The sequence below is a fragment of the Myxocyprinus asiaticus genome, chromosome 9 (genome assembly GCF_019703515.2).
Source record: "Myxocyprinus asiaticus isolate MX2 ecotype Aquarium Trade chromosome 9, UBuf_Myxa_2, whole genome shotgun sequence".
Taxonomy (NCBI): Eukaryota; Metazoa; Chordata; class Actinopteri; order Cypriniformes; family Catostomidae; genus Myxocyprinus; species Myxocyprinus asiaticus.
In genome coordinates, this window is record NC_059352.1 from 22,696,043 (window position 1) to 22,713,427 (window position 17,385).

At 42.8% G+C, this 17,385-nt stretch overlaps 1 protein-coding gene across 1 annotated transcript in view; it reads right to left on the minus strand.

Moving 5' to 3' along the window:
- Positions 1-15,822, minus strand: part of pik3r3b (phosphoinositide-3-kinase, regulatory subunit 3b (gamma)) — a 299,954-nt gene extending 284,132 nt beyond the window's left edge. Inside the window, exons 1-2 of the mRNA XM_051707774.1 lie at positions 15,660-15,822; positions 14,448-15,344 (exon numbers count right to left, since the gene is read on the minus strand). Coding sequence (XP_051563734.1) covers positions 14,448-14,772 — 325 coding nt within the window. The 5' untranslated portion in view covers positions 14,773-15,344; positions 15,660-15,822. The remainder of the gene's footprint in view (positions 1-14,447; positions 15,345-15,659) is intronic.
- Positions 15,823-17,385: the final 1,563 nt, after the last annotated feature.

Below are 17,385 nucleotides of genomic sequence, written 5' to 3' on the forward strand. Positions count from 1 at the left end.
AAAAAGAAGCATGCCATTCATTTTACTCTGATGCGTTTTGTATCCTTGGGTATTACGTTGGTTAAATTACACAGCAACAAATTTATCGAGAGGCTTTCGGTCACATTAAAAATGCACAGATGAAGGGGACATAAAATAAGTACATAAAAGGCATGGGTCTTTACGGGTGCTCATAAATAGTTGGAGAAAGTGTAATAATGAGAAGAAGTTTTAGCTGGGTTGTGCTTTTCTCTCTCTGATTTTAGAAAACCACAGTACAATTCTGAGCCGCAGCACAGAAACAAGGATAGAAACAGATTTATGGTGCAACGTTTTCCCAAGTGAAGGCAGTGTTTTTCATCATCCCTGGGCTTCATGGAAAACAAGCGAGACAGAGAAAACACAACAGCAGGATAAAATGGTCCAAAAAGACTGGGCTTTTTGTCCTCTTGACATGGTGCTGAGTGGGATGGCGGAGATGGATTTACACAGAGACGTGCCCATCGTTTATGATTGAGAGGCTCTGCACCAACCCTTGTCCTTGTGGTTAAAGGGAAATCTTTCAAACTACAAAGCAGAAATGTACCATGGGATAGAAAGTGTTCAAACGCTGAGCAGCTGGATGAACAGGGATGCCTTGCTGCACTGCAAATGATGTGGAAAAGATCTGCTTACATGCCAGGTTTAAGTTTTGGCAATACAAAAATTAAAGCTGGGATTTGAGTACACTCCATTTTTTATATTTTAAATATACAATCTCAATTAGGCAATAAGTTGATCCAAGTACAAAAAGGAAAGGTAAAATATGTATTCGTATAGTTGATCCTTATAGTTCTATAACCTTAAGCCATCACGACTGCTTCGCTACATGTTACTACTACTTCACATGGCAGTGAGGTGTGATTCAACAATGTCTGAGGTCAGGGGTCACTGACATCAGCCTTATTAAGGCTACAAACCAATTTCCAAAAATGTTGATGTTACGATTTTTATGTTAATTGATTAAAAAAACGTCTGAAATGATTTTTTCTTAACAAAATACCTTCACTTTTTTCAATATGCATACTGCAGTTCAACCTCTGGTTACTAGTATTCATGAATATCAATGCTTTAATTACCTGGCTTGGCTAGGTCCCCTAGGCTACTGCTGCAAGGAAATCAATTCACTGCTTATCTAAGCTATCGAAATTGACACACTGAACACTGGCTTTTTCTTTCTGAAACAATCAAATTAAACTATTCAAGGAAGAATAAGCACAAATCCCTGCTAATATCTACTGCATGGATTAACTTAATTTCCTAACACTGACATTGCTATCAGCGCTTTGGAGTTAACACATTTTTGTTACGTAGCACAACGTCATGGTTACTTTTGTAACCTCTGTTCCCTGATGGAGGGAACGAGACGTTGTGTCGATGTAATGACACTAGGGGTCACTCTTGGGAGCCCGAGACACCTCTGGTCTTTGATAAAAGGCCAATGAAAATTGGCGAGTGGTATTTGCATGCCACTCCCCCGGACATACGGGTATAAAAGGAGCTGGTATGCAACCACTCGTTCAGGTTTTACGCTGAGGAGCCGATATAAGGCCCAGCCATTTCAGCGGGTAGTTCAGCGTTGTGGCAGGAGGGACACAACGTCTTGTTCCCTCCATCAGGGAAGGGAGGTTACACAAGTAACCATGACATTCCCTATCTGTCACTCACTCGAAGTTGTGTCGATGTAGTGACACTAGGGGTCCCTATAAGAAACACCACAATTGGCTGAACTGTGTTACGTGAACTGGCGGTGTGTGGTGGGCAGACTACTGTGTGCCTCATAGCCAGCACACCAGGTAGACACGTAACCTCCCCAACATAGTTATGAGTGTCGAACGGCCCTTTTTGGGGACAAGTCGACTACCCAAAAGATAGAGACAGGCTTAACCCAGTCGTGGCCTCTTTTCCCCTTCTTTTTTTCCACTCCCTAAAAAAAGAAGGGGGATTATCTGACTGGGCCGCCAGGTCTAGTCGGGGAGTGTCCCTCCCAAGGGGAAGACACAGCGGAGACCACACCTCGCCCAAAGAGATGGGGGGATATTTAAGTGGAAAAATACATTACATGGTCTTTCCAACCATGTGGAGAGTCTTCAAGGTAGATCCTGCCCAATGGGGGAGGAGTTACTACAAACATGGAGACTGGGGCAGAGGGGCTCTGCCCAAGAAAGATGCAGTTTGCCAACAGGGAAATGAATTAGTGGAAGATATATAATCGCATGGGGTTAGCCTTACAGGGAACCGCCACATGTGGAGCACCTATCCCAGAACAGGGCTCTTATTTGCATGTGTACTGGGCCGGCAGTGAATCTCTCTGAAAACTCGACAGCCACAGGGCTCGGAGGAAGTCAACCAGGGAACAAAGTTTGTGAACACTACTGGGAATTAATGGTGCATGTCTTCAGCTCCAAGGGAGGTGGAAAGCGCTATGTGCAAGCGATACACCCGGCCAGCTATCCCGGGCTTATCTGCTTGTGTTGTGTGCCACTACCTGGGACAAAACCGGTTCCACCCAGAGGTTGTAGAACCTTGCACAGGTGTTGGGTGTTGCCCAGCCCACTGCTCTGCAAATGTCTGTTAGAGAGGCACCCCTGGCCAGGGCCCAGGGAGCCGCTACACCCCTGGTAGAACGGGCTTGTAGCCCTACCGGGGGCTGCATGTCCTGGGCGACATATGCCATAGTTATGGCGTCAATGAGCCAGTGGGCGATCCTCTGCTTGGAGACAGCGCTTCCTTTCCGCTGTGCACCAAAGCAGACAAAGAGCTGCTCAGAGGTTCTAAAGCTCTGCGTGTGATCCAAATAGATGCGTAAAGCGCGCACCGGACACAGCAACGACAGGGCTGGGTCTGCCTCCTCCTGGGGCAGTGCTTGCAGGTTCACCACCTGGTCCCTAAAGGGGTGGTGGGAACCTTGGGCACATAGCCCGGTCAGGGTCTCAGGATCACGTGAGAGTAACCCGGACCGAACTCCAGGCACGTTTTGCTGACAGAGAACGCTTGCAGGTCACCTACCCTCTTGATGGAAGTGAGCGCAGTCAGGAGGGCAGTCTTCAAGAAGAGTGCCTTAAGCTCAGCTGACTGCAAAGGCTCAAAGGGGGCACTCTGTAGACCCTGAAGAACTACAGAGAGGTCCGATGAGGGAACGAGGCACGGTCTGGAGGGATTCAGCCTCCTGGCACCTCTTAGGAACCTGATGATCAGGTCGACTGTGTCGTGGTGTGCTGCTATGGCGGCAATGTACACCTTCAAGGTGGAAGGGGACAGCCTCCCTTCCAACCTCTCCGGCAGGAAGGAAAGCACTGATCCGACTGTGCATCTCTGGGGGTCTTCCCGACGGGAAGAACACCACTTAGCGAACAGGCGCCAGCGCGGGTCTGGGCATGGGTGCCGGATGGTGCCCCGTCCCTAAGAAAGAAGGTCCTTCCTCAGGGAAATTCGCCAGGGGGGAGCTGTCGCGAGGAGTGTGAGGTCCGAGCACCACGTCTGGGTGGGCCAGTAGGGTGCTACCAGGACGACCTGCTCCTCATCCTCCCTGACCTTGCACAGGGTCTGTGCAAGCAGGCTCACTGGGGGAAACGCATACTTGCGCATGCCAGGGGGCCAGCTGTGTGCCAGCGCATCTATGCCGAGGGGGGCCTCGGTCAGGCCGTACCAGAGCGGGCAGTGGGGAGGATTCTTGGGAGGCGAAGAGGTGCACCTGTGCCTGTTGAATCGACTCCAAAACAGCTGGACCACCTGAGGGTGGAGTCTCCACTCTCCCCTGAGGGTAACCTGTCGTGACAGCGCGTCCGCTGTAGTGTTGAGGTTGCCCGGGATGTGAGTGGCTTGCAGTGACTTGAAGTGCTGCTGACTCCAGAGGAGGAGACGGTGGGCGAGTTGTGACATACGAGAGTGCAGACCACCTTGGCAGTTGACATATGCTACCGTTGTCGTGTTGTCTGTCTGAACTAACACGTGCTTGCCCTGGATCAGCAGCCAAAACCTCCGCAGGGCGAGCAGAATTGCCAACAACTCGAGGCAGTTGATGTGCCAATGCAGTCGCGGACCTGTCCAGAGGCCGGCGGCTGCGTGCCCGTTGCAAACAGTGCCCCAGCCCGTTTTGGAGGCATCTGTCGTGACCATGACGCGCCTGGAGACCAGTTCTAGAGGAACACCTGCCCGTAGAAATGAGAGGTCGGTCCAAGGGCTGAAAAGACGGTGACAGACCGGCATGATGACCACGTGATGTGTCCCGTGGCGCCATGCCCATCTCGGGACTCGAGTCTGGAGCCAGTGCTGAAGCGGCCTCATATGCATCAACCCGAGCGGGGTGGCCACCGCCGAGGATGCCATATGCCCCAGGAGCTTATGAAAAAGTTTCAGTGGAACCGCTGGATGGATTGGAAAGCGCAAGCCATGCGTCCAAGTTCCGCACAAGGGGGACCAAAGGGACAACGTCATCGGACGTACTGGCAGGTTGGGCCTCACGGCGGGGCGGAGCTCGAGGTGCCACATCACGTCGTGGCTGTGCTGAGTCTAAGGACATCGAAGCACTTACCTGGCTCCTTGTGACCACCCCTGGAACAGCCTGGGACAGGGGAGGAAGAGGCCTGTCCTCGTGACCCGTGGAGACTGTCACATCGGGGGAGGCGGCTTGTCCAGCGGCACCTTAGGCCTTGACCGTCAGAGATGGCGTAAACCTACAGGCCTTGGATGGGGGCTTTGGGCACCCGCGCCAGGTGGCAGCGCTCTGCGGGCTTAGGTGCACCGCGAGCGCCTTTATCCACCGGGGGATTGCCGAATAGCCCTTGGTCGCCCCACCATCGAGGGTAGTGAGGGCGGGGAAGCTGAAAAGATCGGGACCAGGCAGTAAAAAGTGCCTCCCGCGACCTTGTCAGCTCTTCTAGCACTTCCGGGAAGAAAGGATCGGGGGCGGGGCGTGGCTTTGAGTGGCGCCGCGAGCCCAGGAACCAATCACCGAGCCGCGAGGGTTCAGGGAAGAGCAGAGGGTTCCACTCTAGCCGACGCTCGCGGCTGCCCGGGAAAGCATGTCGTCATCTCCACATCAGCCTGTGATTGGGCAATCGTCCCCGAAGGGAGGAGCCCAGCTTAGGCTTCCGATTGGATGAGCCCGCTCTCCGATGCTGTGCTCAAGAGCTCATCACTTTCGCGGGCTCCGAATAAGAGGTCGAACTCGCCGTGAGACGAGCCGGCGGACTCATCCGGAAGCCCGATCGGGGCAGACGAGCGTGCTGGGGAATGGGAGGTCCGCGGGGGGATACCCGGTGGAGGCGGTTCCATTGGGGTCCCCAAATCGCCCCCAGTGCTAGCCGCGCTGACCTCATACCCGTGGGTAAAAGGACCGAGGCGGGGAGCCTCTGGGGTGGCTTGCTTTCTTACGAAGGTGAGCCGCGACCGCAACGTTGCCATGGACATGTCCTCGCAATGAGAACATGACCATCCGTGAACGCTGTGAGCAGTGCCCAGACACGAAAGACAGTGATCGTGACCGTCAGAAGGCGAGAGATAACGAGCACAACCAGAAATAACACACAATCGGAAAAGCATCTTTAGAAAGATGCATCTTTAAAAAGATGTTCCGTGTGTGCCGCTCTTTTAGAGAAATATACTCTTTTAGAGAAATATACTCTTTTATTTCTGCCGAAACTCCCAGGGGCATTCTCTGCAGTGCACCAGTGCAGAGGAGGGAGAAGCCGCTGAAATGCAGCGTCAGATCCAGCAGAGGTGAATGAACAGTCGTGGGAATTCAGCTCAGTGTGCATGACCGTTCGGCTCCGAAGAGAAAATCTGAATGAGTGGTTGCATACCAGCTCCTTTTAAACCCATATGTCCGGGGGAGTGGCATGCAAATACCACTCGCCAATTTTCATTGGCCTTTTATCAAAGACCAGAGGTGTCTCGGGCTCCCAAGAGTGACCCCTAGTGTCACTACATCGACACAATGTCGAGTGAGTAACAGATAGGGAACTCTCAACTGCAGTGAGAAATTATTGTCAGAATAGCAGCCCAAGCTAATATCTGCAGCAGCATCACAGCAGCCCTTTTTTCAAAGCTGTCTTTCATTTATAGCATGCTTTTGAATTGCAGCCACTGCTGATTGGCCAAGTCCACCTGGGTTGTGCAGGAAATCCAACATGATGCTATAAAGTTACTAATCGTATTTTAAAAACTTGTAGTATTTGAGATTGCTCCACCACATTTGCAGCTAATATGAAATGGAGCAGAGCAGAGAAATATGGGAGCCAACAAGTGTTCTGCCAGAGCTTTGGCCGAGTCTGAACCTCACTGTCATATGGGAGCATAAAGTACTGTACTATACAAGGGCAAATCAAGTAGAGTTGTGTGAGCCAAAGGCCATATATGAAAGCTGTAATAGTGAGCCACAGACGTTTTTTTCAGCAGTACGGCAGGCAACCTGCAGCTTCATAGAGTGAAGATGTAACTTTAAGGAGGTGATTTTGTCTAGGGCTGCAACAGCTAACTGACAATTTTGTTTTTATAAATGATTATGAAAAAATTGTTCACAACATATTTCATTATTAATTAGTGTCTTATAATATACTATTAACTTATATTATTAAGTCTTTGCACATGAGGAACCTTTGTCAATAACAACCTTTTTAAGTTGACATCACTGTTAAACTAAAGACTTTATAAAGCTTTTGCAAATATCAAACGGAGTGAAACAGAAAGTGAGTGCAGTCCTCTTGATAAAAACAATGTGCATTTTCCAAACAGCATTTTTGCGCCGTTGAAGGGCATTGCGGGAAGGGGACACCATTCAAAGGGTCGTTCCAAACTAAAGTAAGAAAATTTATTTTTTTCATGAAGGCCCTACCACAAGACTGTTTGCAGAGGGTACATTCATACAGTATTACTATGCTCCCTTCAGAGCGCCCACATCAAGAGCTCTGTCCTTCGGAGTGAATAGGGCATAAGGATGATTACTTTCAATTGGAATTCACCCATTATTCATTGTTGGTCATAAAATTTAGGTTCTATATTATCCATAATTATTGAAATTCTCTTATGCAAGTAATTATATTTTTTATAAACAACTTAGGCTAGGGTATTCTTAATTTAATAGTCATTTGGTTCCTGATTACCTATCATTCTGAAAAACCATCCAAACATGACTGCACATTTTTCTTTGCTTTGTTTGAAAGTGACTGGTGTGGCATGGAATTGGTATATCCAAGGAGTGTTCAGCACTGTTTGATATATGCACAGCCACTTAAATACTATAATGCAATACTGAGGTTATTAACCTTTTCACACATGAGTTCTTACTGTACCGACTAGGGATGCACCGAAAATTTTCACCGTAAAATGGCATAAATTGCTATTTTCGGTTTTCACCCCAAAAAAAAAGGCAGAAAATCTTGCCCGAAACTTTGTACAGAAACTGTTACTTTAAAATCCAGTAACAAAAACACTCACAGGGAGAAAAAGCATTGTTTATGTTGCACATTAAAGTCCACATCCCCAGAAGTAAAGTGATCGCTCTCCTGGTTATTAGCGCATTCATGAAGAGCGTAAAAAAAATAAATAATTGTAATCGAATCGAATTGTTGTCAGTGCAAATATTTACACCCCTAATGCAGACGGATGCAAGAATGTATCCTGTGAAAAAAGGCATGTCTGTCTCGGACAGATTGACAAGCTGATCTGCAGAGTGCTGATTTTATTATGATTGATCATAATTTAATACCGATTGCCGGTATGTGCGCCTCCATGGGATTCTGAATCACAGCAAAGATGGTTCTAAAAAAACTAGCCCTTCCACGTTGTTGCACGAGAACTGGTGAGTATGAGTGACGGGAGAACTGGGAGAAGGCTCAAGTGGCCTTGTTTGATGTCAGAAAACAGTGCAGTGTCGCTGCATCAAAACAGCCAGCTCAGACGGTAACAGATTTAAACTTTTATTTTGTGATTATTTGAATGTTTGTATCATAAAAAATTAAGATATTATGATGTTGAAGATACTATTTGAGCAGCTGTTTCATTATGACAACCGCTTCAGTCGTTCTCTCCTTTTAAACAGCACGCAAATGCAGATCACACCAGTTTGATTGCACGCCTCTGAGCCCAGCCTAGTGTAATCTCACCGGTTTCATTTTACGTGCGAATAGGTTAAGAATACAGAAAGAACAAATAAACTTTATGATTCTAGGTGTCTTTTGTCCTTACTTTGACCTATGGAGGACTGCACTCTCAGTAACCTGTGGCATTGCTCTGTTCCTCATTAAACCTAGCCACAAATATGGCACTGATGCCAGGCCTGCACATCCGACTGCCACTGAAAAATGTATCCCAGCAAGAGCTGCTCATGCCTCTTCTTGAGTCTTAAGCAACAACAAAAAAACACCATTATCCCACTTGACACCTCTCCAACTCGTCTATTAGCACATCACTGTGTGCTTGATCAGAGCATGGTAGCAAAAGTGGCTGTTCCTCATCAACCACACAATTTCACAAGGCCTTTGAGAAACAGGAGTCAAGTAATCAGGCATCACTGATCAAAGAAGCCGGACCTAAAGTCAATAAAAAGGATAATGGTGAATGTGGAGATTGCAGGCTTTGACAGACACTTTCACAGAGCTGGGAGCAGCTAATAAGTTGATCTTTGCCTCAGTGTTACCATGGAACATGTCAGCTTATTAACTATTCACAGTGGGGAAAAGACAAAGAGAGAAAGCAGCTTTGGTATGTAGCATTTTGGCAGAGTAAATCTGCACTTAACATGCCACTTGTTTGTCCGAGAACGTGACATACTGCTGTTTAAAAAAAAAAATGGAACAGAGGTTGACAGAGAGAGAGGTAGGGAGAGAATGAGATAAATTGCCAAAAAATAAAAGAGCTGGCAGCAGACCTTATAAAACTAGGCTAATATATAAAGCAGCTCTAGGTTCTCTCGTTTGCTGAATTTAGATGGTAAATTGTCCATTTCAACAACTATCTAAAGTAACTATCAAAACAGCAACCTGGTCTCACAGAGTCACATTACTATCCAGTTTTTGCAAAATTATTTGTACATGGCTCTTGTATGTATAACAGGCAACGCCACACTGAATTGTGGGTTAAATAGATTAGAAAATGCAGTATCTCTTAATTTAAATAAACTATAGACAGACATGAACACTCTCTTATTGACAACTTTAGAGTTCTCTTCTTGCTTTAAATTAAGTTACTAAGGGCACTTTCAAAAAGCATTTGTTGGTGCGGACCCCAGTAGATTGGATGTCAGTGTTGGGTTGGTTTGGTTGGTGCGAAAGCGGTTTTCCGATTGCAGGTAATCACACTCGAGTCCACTTGAAATGGTGATCTTGGGTTAGGTTCATGTAAACTCTGGTACAGTTCACAATTGGTATGAACTGGCTGAATTTAGTGTGAATAACTGGCAAACTCACGGAAGTGAACCACTTTTTATTCCAAATTTTCACACTCCCGGTCATACTTGTTATAATAAAGCATTGTCTCCAATGCATCTGCAGCAGACAGACAAAAAGACAAATACTTAACACAGTGAAGCTGGCATCTTCTCCCCTGGAGTCTAGGGGTGCACCGACCTAAAAGGCCGATCTACATCTTAAGTCTGTGATCGGCAATAATATTAAGACATTTTCTAGAGTCATTATGGTAGTAATTCTGACTCGCTGCTCTGTGAGTACGGAGAGGATAAAAAGACTGCAAACGGGTATAAAAATGGATTAAACAACAAATAAACATGCGTACACTGTCAAATCGTAATTTTAACTGTAAAAGACTGTTTTTTTTATTGTTTAACGGGTAGTTACCTTAAAATATACGGTAAAATTTTATATATCTAAAAAGACAATGCATGTAGTTTTACGGTAAAATTTTGTAAAAATAATTTTTTTTCATGTAAAAAGTATGATTTTCTGTATAATTAACAGTAAGAATGTACATTACGTTTAACAAGAGAGTACATGTTCTTTTTACGGTAAATTATTGTTAAAATTACAGTAAAAACACAATAATCGGGCGTTCCCAGAATTCCCTGTGTGACCCAGTTCATTTTATTTTATTATATGGGAATAGTTATGTTTCTTCTTATTTATAATATCAGTTATGTACATTGGGGTGTTCTGTGTTATATTTGATGTAGTTTAGCTAATGTTTATTACATTATTTTAATTTCACATGTGTTATCCTGATGGTGTTAAGTGTTTGTGTGTGTGACACTGAGCACCGTCTCTACATGTTTATTGGTCATTGCTCCAGGAAGGGCCTCTATTGATGAACTTCATGTCATCATGTGCCCTTTTGTAATTACTACGGTGATTAACAATACATTATAAAGTGAAAAGCAGATTTTTACAGTTTCAGAAGGTTAATATATCAACTTTATTATTTAATAATATAAATAATGGTAATGCACCGTAAAATATACAGGCATCAAAACTGCATCCCATAAAGCCTGAAACGTGGTTACCATATTTTTTACGGTGAATTTCTGGCAACCACAACTGCTACTTTTTACCGTAAATATAACAGGATTTTTTTTACAGTGTATACAAATCTAAGTATACGTGATGTAACGTGAGTTGTGACAATCGTTGCGTTGAGCGATAGAGCCTGTTTGAGCAATCATGAGCTCTTTCAGCTACACTCCCTTCAATATGCTCACTCACGGTGTCAAACATGCGCGCTCTCCAGGTGCTCTCAATATCTCATCAGTTACTCATCTCAGCGCTATTCTGTGAGGATCCAAATTTTAATCAGAATAATGTTGGTCACATTACCACTAATCACAGCAATTACATTTTAACCATAACGGCACCGCGTCTTCATGCATTTGCTTAACGCCAAACACCAAAGACAGTAAACAAATCATAGATATTAATGATTTCTCACTGGAGCAGTTTTAGAGCTTGTAATGGATATATTTTTCTTATTTTTGAACGTATCTCTGCTGTGTGTGATGCTCTCATGGTTTTTACTACTTACCAGTATGTCACAATGACCTTTTGATATTGACAACATAACTATTCTTAACTGTTTCAAAACCAATAAATGTTAGCAATTCACAATTAATGTCATTTTAATGTAATTTTGGTAACTTTATAAAAAGGTTCCATTCATTAGCATTAGTTAATGCATTAGGTATCATGAACAAACAATGAAAAATATATTTTTTTAATATCTAAAATGTTAATTACATATTAATTAATGTTAGTTAATAAAATTACAAATGTTCATTGTTAGTTCATATTAGTTCAGAGTACATTAACTAAAGTGAATTAATACAACTTTTGATTTTAAAAATGTAATAGTATATGTTGTAACTAACATTAAGTTCATTAGTTCATGTTAACTACAGTAATGTTGTTAAATAATGTTAACAAATGGAACCTTTTTGTAAAGTGCTACCGTAATTTAACTGTGTGGGGCATAAACATATAACTGCACAATATAACTTGCAAAAGTGCAGCAAAGGGCACTTTTTTTAAAAATCAGTATTGGCCGATCTTAGTGTTAAAAAAATTGGAGATCGGTATCGGCCTCAAATGTCCTGATCGGTGCACCACTACTGGAGTCATCACTTAGCTACTGTGGTAAACAGGATGGTTGAATCGAACTTTGGTTTGGACTGAGCAATCAAAGTGTGAAAACAGACTAGATGTTTCTCTGCTGAAGTGTCGATCAGTGTGGAAAAGGACACTTCTCAGTAGGGGCAGTTCTAGGGTCAGTGGATATTTGGGGCTTTGTCCAGACCTCTGTGGATACATTTAGGATCATCTTTTGATGAAATATTGGAATTTAATACACATTTTAATAATAAAAGTTTAAATATTTCATCTGTCATTTATAAAGTAAATCTTTTAATGTTACTGAAACTAAAACTAAAAGGTTCCACTTACTTTTGTCTCAGCTTCAGAGAGGCTCAAACATCAGAAATTGAGTGCTTTTAACACTATGTGCTTTAAAACGTGATAATTAAAAAAAAAAAACACTATATTGTCCCTTTCGGCTTTCCATAGTTCGACGCACTTTGTTTACAACTGGGAGTTTTGAAATCTATTATTCGTCGAGTGTTTTAAGTTAGTTTAGAAGATAGCAGGCTGTAAATAGGCTAAAATAGGTGTCTTAATAAAAGTGTTTTGCAAAAAACTCCAATGTCCTAGCTCATGACATAAAGTTTGCAAATTCCTCAAGCACATCTATTACTCTTTTGTTTTTAGAGTTATATACTGTGTCTTAATATTTGGTACTTACTGCATCTGGATGGACCAACTCAACACTGTTTCCAATATCTCACCAAGACAAGAATTTTGACCAGGCACAGAGCCGCAATGTGGGAAACAATGGTGGCTTAAAGGAATAGTTCACCCAAAAATAAAATTCTCTCATCGTTTACTCACACTCATGCCATCCCAGATGTGTATGACTTAATTTCTTCTGCAGAAAACAAATTAATATTTTTAGAAGAATATCTACACTCTGTAGAGCCATACAAAGCAAGTGAATGGATGCCAACATTTTGACACTCCAGAAAGCACATAAAGGCAGCATAAAAGTAATTCATAAGACTCTAGTGGTTAAATCCATATCTTCAGAAGTGATATGAAAGGTGTAGGTGAGAAACAGATCAATATTTAAGTCAATTTTTGCTAGAAATTCTTATCCCTGCCCAGTAGGGGGCATATGCATGAACAATGTGAATCACCAAAAACACAAGAAAAAGAAAGTTAAAGTGGAAATCGACTGAGCAGGGAGGAGAATTTATAGTAAAAATTTACTAAAATATTGATGTGTTTCTCACCCACACCTATCAGATCACTTCTGAAGACATTGATTTAACCACTGGAGTCATATGGATTACTTTTATGCATACCTATGTGATTTGTGGAGTTTCAAAATTTTGGCACCCATTCACTTGCATTGTATGGACCCACAGAGCAGAGATATTCTTCTAAAAATCTTCATTTGTGTTCTACTGAAGAAAGAAAGTCATTCACATTCTGGATGGCATGAGGGTGAATAAATGATGAGAGAATTTTCATTTTTGGGAGAACTATTCCTTTAAGCCCCAGTAGCCCAGCCCAGCCCTAGTGCCGCCCAAGCTTCTCAGAGTACAGATCTAACTGATGTCTCAGTGGAAAAATGCTTGAGTTCAGCAGATGATGACATTGCTCATTGAATGTGTGGTTTTGGCCCTCATTTCAGGGACGTCTCTACCGCTATGCTCACAGAGCAAGAATGCAAATCTTAGGTGGGTCTTGGCTGATTTTAGGGTTTAATTTGTCAAAGACATATCTGACTAATACATTGTCAGTCCAAGGTCAACTCAGATTAATGACACTCAGCTATGGTGAAATATGCGGTTCTTTCTCCAGGTGATTACTACTTACAGTTGTTTTCTTTCACAGTGCATCTTACTAGTCAAGGGGCTGTCACACTAGATTTTGATCTCCATTCACTTCGATTCAATGCAAGCGAGCGGGTACACAAGCATAAAGAAAATTACTGTTTTTCGATGCATACATAGATTCAAGTTTGGTGACCTGCAAATTCTGATAGCAAAATGGTGATTGATCAACAGAGTATGTAACCTTAACAGATTGGTATCTTGGCTGAAAAAAAATAAAATACAAATGTTGACTGTCAGCCATCCAACGCACCAGTGATCAATTATTCAAAAAACTGCATGTTTTTGCCTCTTCCATCGTCAAGGAATGGCTATGCTATGTTGTTTATCACCATCTCTGCACCTTGCTGAAACAAAGGGAATCAATAAGTCACTAAAAGAGGATTCACAGTGAATAAAGCACAAATAGTATAAAGACAACAGAAACCTCCACCGTAAAAGAGAAAAGCACCCTAGACAATTAGAGAGAGCAGCAGTCTTGGAACAACCAGAGTTGGCTGTCTGACCTAGTTAGCATATGAACACCCCCATGAGCAGACTGTACCATGGTCAGACACATAGGGGCAAAACAAGCCCCATAAAGAGCTTAACACATTTAAATATTTTATATATAGTATTGTCTTTAAATGTGGCATTTATGTAAGTGCTTTTCATTTCTTATCTCTCTCCCACCCCCCACCCAAGAGTCATGCACAAATCCTTGACAAATCCCTAAATTCAGCATTGAAGTAATGTTCCATGTGATTTGCACACAATGTTCTCAAATTTTAAGTGGAGCATTTTATTATAGGGTTGTGATTCCTAATGTTGGGAGTAGATAATTTGTCATCTTGCTCTCAAGATTGAGGGTGTAAGATTATGGATACCACAGAGACATGGTAATATTTTATTCCATGATGATTTGTACACGGTCAGTATACTCTTTGTACACACAAACACACACTCATACACAGAAAGAGTCCTACACAATAGTCATTGTTAGGCCAATGTACAGTACAAGTGCTTTTTCTTAATATATAATATACATGGTAACACTCACCTTCTGATGTAGAGGCTGCCGGGGGCTGGGGCCCTACAAGCATTGGGGGTACAGGTCTGGGCCAGGGCTTCCCTGAGGGAAGGCCCACTCTCACGACCCCAACATATTCCACAAAGGTGCCAGGGAAGTTGCCCTTTTCCTTAGTGCATTCATTGGTGCCATGCAGCCAGCCCTTTGGGCACTTCTCATCGCCCTCTTGGTAATCAGGTGTCAGTAAATTGATTTTGCTGACTGTTAGGAGATCCCCAGGCTGCAGGGAGATATCATCACCCCGCTCCTGTTTGTACTCAAACAGTGCATGGTACTGGAAACTGTCAGAGCTCATGATTTGTGTTTTACATGAGCTTTAATGCTTAAACTACACCTGGAAGTTGTCAGTCAGTCCTTGGTTTAAATCTTGAGTGCTAACTCAGCTGGAAAGCCTTTGGGTTAAATCCTGAGAGCTCATTGACATTTGGCTGAGTTTGCTGTAAGGGTTAAAACTCCAACATCACCATGTGTCAGGCAGAGGCTGTTATTGTGCAGTTTAAGATTTGGTCCACAAATAAAAGTACAAATTCAACTAATCAGACCATGGGTTTGAAATTCATTCTAAAAGTCTGTGCCAAGACACAGAACAAGGTCAGAGAATGCCAAAACAGACAGCTCCATAAAGCAAGGGAAGAACAGTGAGGCAATGGTGCAGGAGAGTAAAAGCAAAAATTTGGGGACACAGTGACCTGGAACCGGGACGTTGGGAAGATCTGCAGCGTTGGAACTTGTCCACAGATAGAAATGAAACATTGATTGAAGTACCCTCTATGTTATTTTGCAGATGTGGTAAGAAACAGAATAACATGGGCAGTGCCAGTCTATTCTTCAAATGACAGAGCAAGGGTCTTCTTCTTGATAAAGAACCTAAAAGCATTTATTTTAAAGTTAGTATTACAAATCCTTTCCTAAATTAACTTATTTTTACATTAATTGCATTATAAGACACATGTTTGCATTGCACTAAAATCCTTACATTACATCATGGCAGTAAGTATACGATTACAGATATGTGCAAGATCTACACTTTACAGCATGGCACCACAACTTCTATTTTTCAAATACAGAGCAATGCAATGAAGCATGGCATTGCCATACATGTCTCACTTACAGCGCGTGACTGGGACAGTGCCAACTTGAGTACAGCGTGCAGAAACTCGACTCGCATGATGCATAACTTACCTCCTTTCGCACTTCGCAAAACCGCCCGAAATACAAGATGCACGTAGTCCAACGCAAGAAGAACGAATGGATATTTTACAGCCTGATTAGTTAAAATATACGCTTAAAAATAATATTCCCAATCAACCTGCGTGGCTGAGTCAGACATCCAGACAGACTAATGCTGTACTACGAGTCTGCCCGAGTGATGTCAGAGACCACGCCCCCGCTGTCTGATTATGACACAATCTGTGGACAAGGTTGGGAACATGGATGTCATTGTGGACAGGTCATGATTAGAAGAGCGCAAAGCAGCGGCGTCCTTTGCATCTGCCTAGACATTTACAAAAAAATAAAAAAATTCTGGCGTGTGAAGTGGTGCCAAACACGTTAATGCACTCTTTCTAGACTTTTTTTTAACAGTGGTAAAAAGAATCAAGGACATGCATTGTCGTTGCAGCCTATGCATGTAACACTCAAATAGTGTACATGTTTACTAAACGTACACTATTTGAGTGTTACATGGGGCAGGGGCGTCGCTAGATTCAGTGACATCCGGGGCTTAGCCCACAAGAATCCTTCCATCCATGACTTAAAAAAATGTCCACTCTACATGTCAAATAACACAATTATATTAAGCGCAACACTGAAAGTGATTAAGAACTTTAGGACTACAACAACTAATCGATAATATAGATAATTATTGATAAAAAAAAATTATCGACAACAAATTTCATTATTGTTTAGTTGGATATATGCATCGAGCATGGAGAAGCTCCAGCAGTGATGTCACTTTACAGCCCAGTGAAAAATGTGTTGCATGATGAAACCCATTTGAAAAACAACATACTCAAGCTGAAGCGGAAAAAACATGCCCAAGTTGTCCAGCACAGGAGAGCATTTTATAAACACTTCAAAGATGATCATAATAAGCATACTGTTTATTATGGACCACTTGCTGCATCAGGTGCTTTGACAGAATACTTGTGCTGTTTGATGTGCTTAAGAGTTGTTTTTCTCCATTGCATAACATACATTTTATTGCTATTTTTTTTAATTAATTTTTTTATGTTAATTTATGTTATGTTACGTTATGAATTAAAAACTAGGCACGTATTTCGCAAAACTGTTTGTTTTTTACCTCCCTTACATTCAGTGAGCAAGCAATCCAGTGCATCCAGGGAGCGCAATCATTTTGATTAAACTCATGCAACATCATACCTCAAATTCAGTTTCAGTGTAATCAGTTGTGCAGCTCATGGATGTCACACTGATGTCTCAGATGTCCAAGTGTGCCAGTTTTTAAAGTGTTTTTGATTTTTTCTTTATCACATAAGCGCATGTATTGAGCAACGATTAGACATTTCTGTGCGAGAGTGAATCGGCACTCCGTTTACAGACGATTGTACTATATTAAACTGTATATAATGCTGAAAATAATGTATAATAATGCTAAGGGTCCTGATATTTGATAGTACTGGTAATGCAAAAATGTCGGCTAATGTCTGATATTACTAGTAAATTGCAAGAGCACTATCACTTAGGCGAGCTTCTGTGATGTCTCGAGCCACACTCACATGAAAACCAGGCTTCAACTATACCACGCAAATGCGTATCAAGCACCGGACACCAGTTTTGGCGGCCGATATAGCGCAAAATCTAGTTGCACCTGTGTGTGCTTTACTCGAAATGATCTTAGGATTTAAGAACCAACATCGAGAAATGAAGATTGCGATGCATTGGAAAA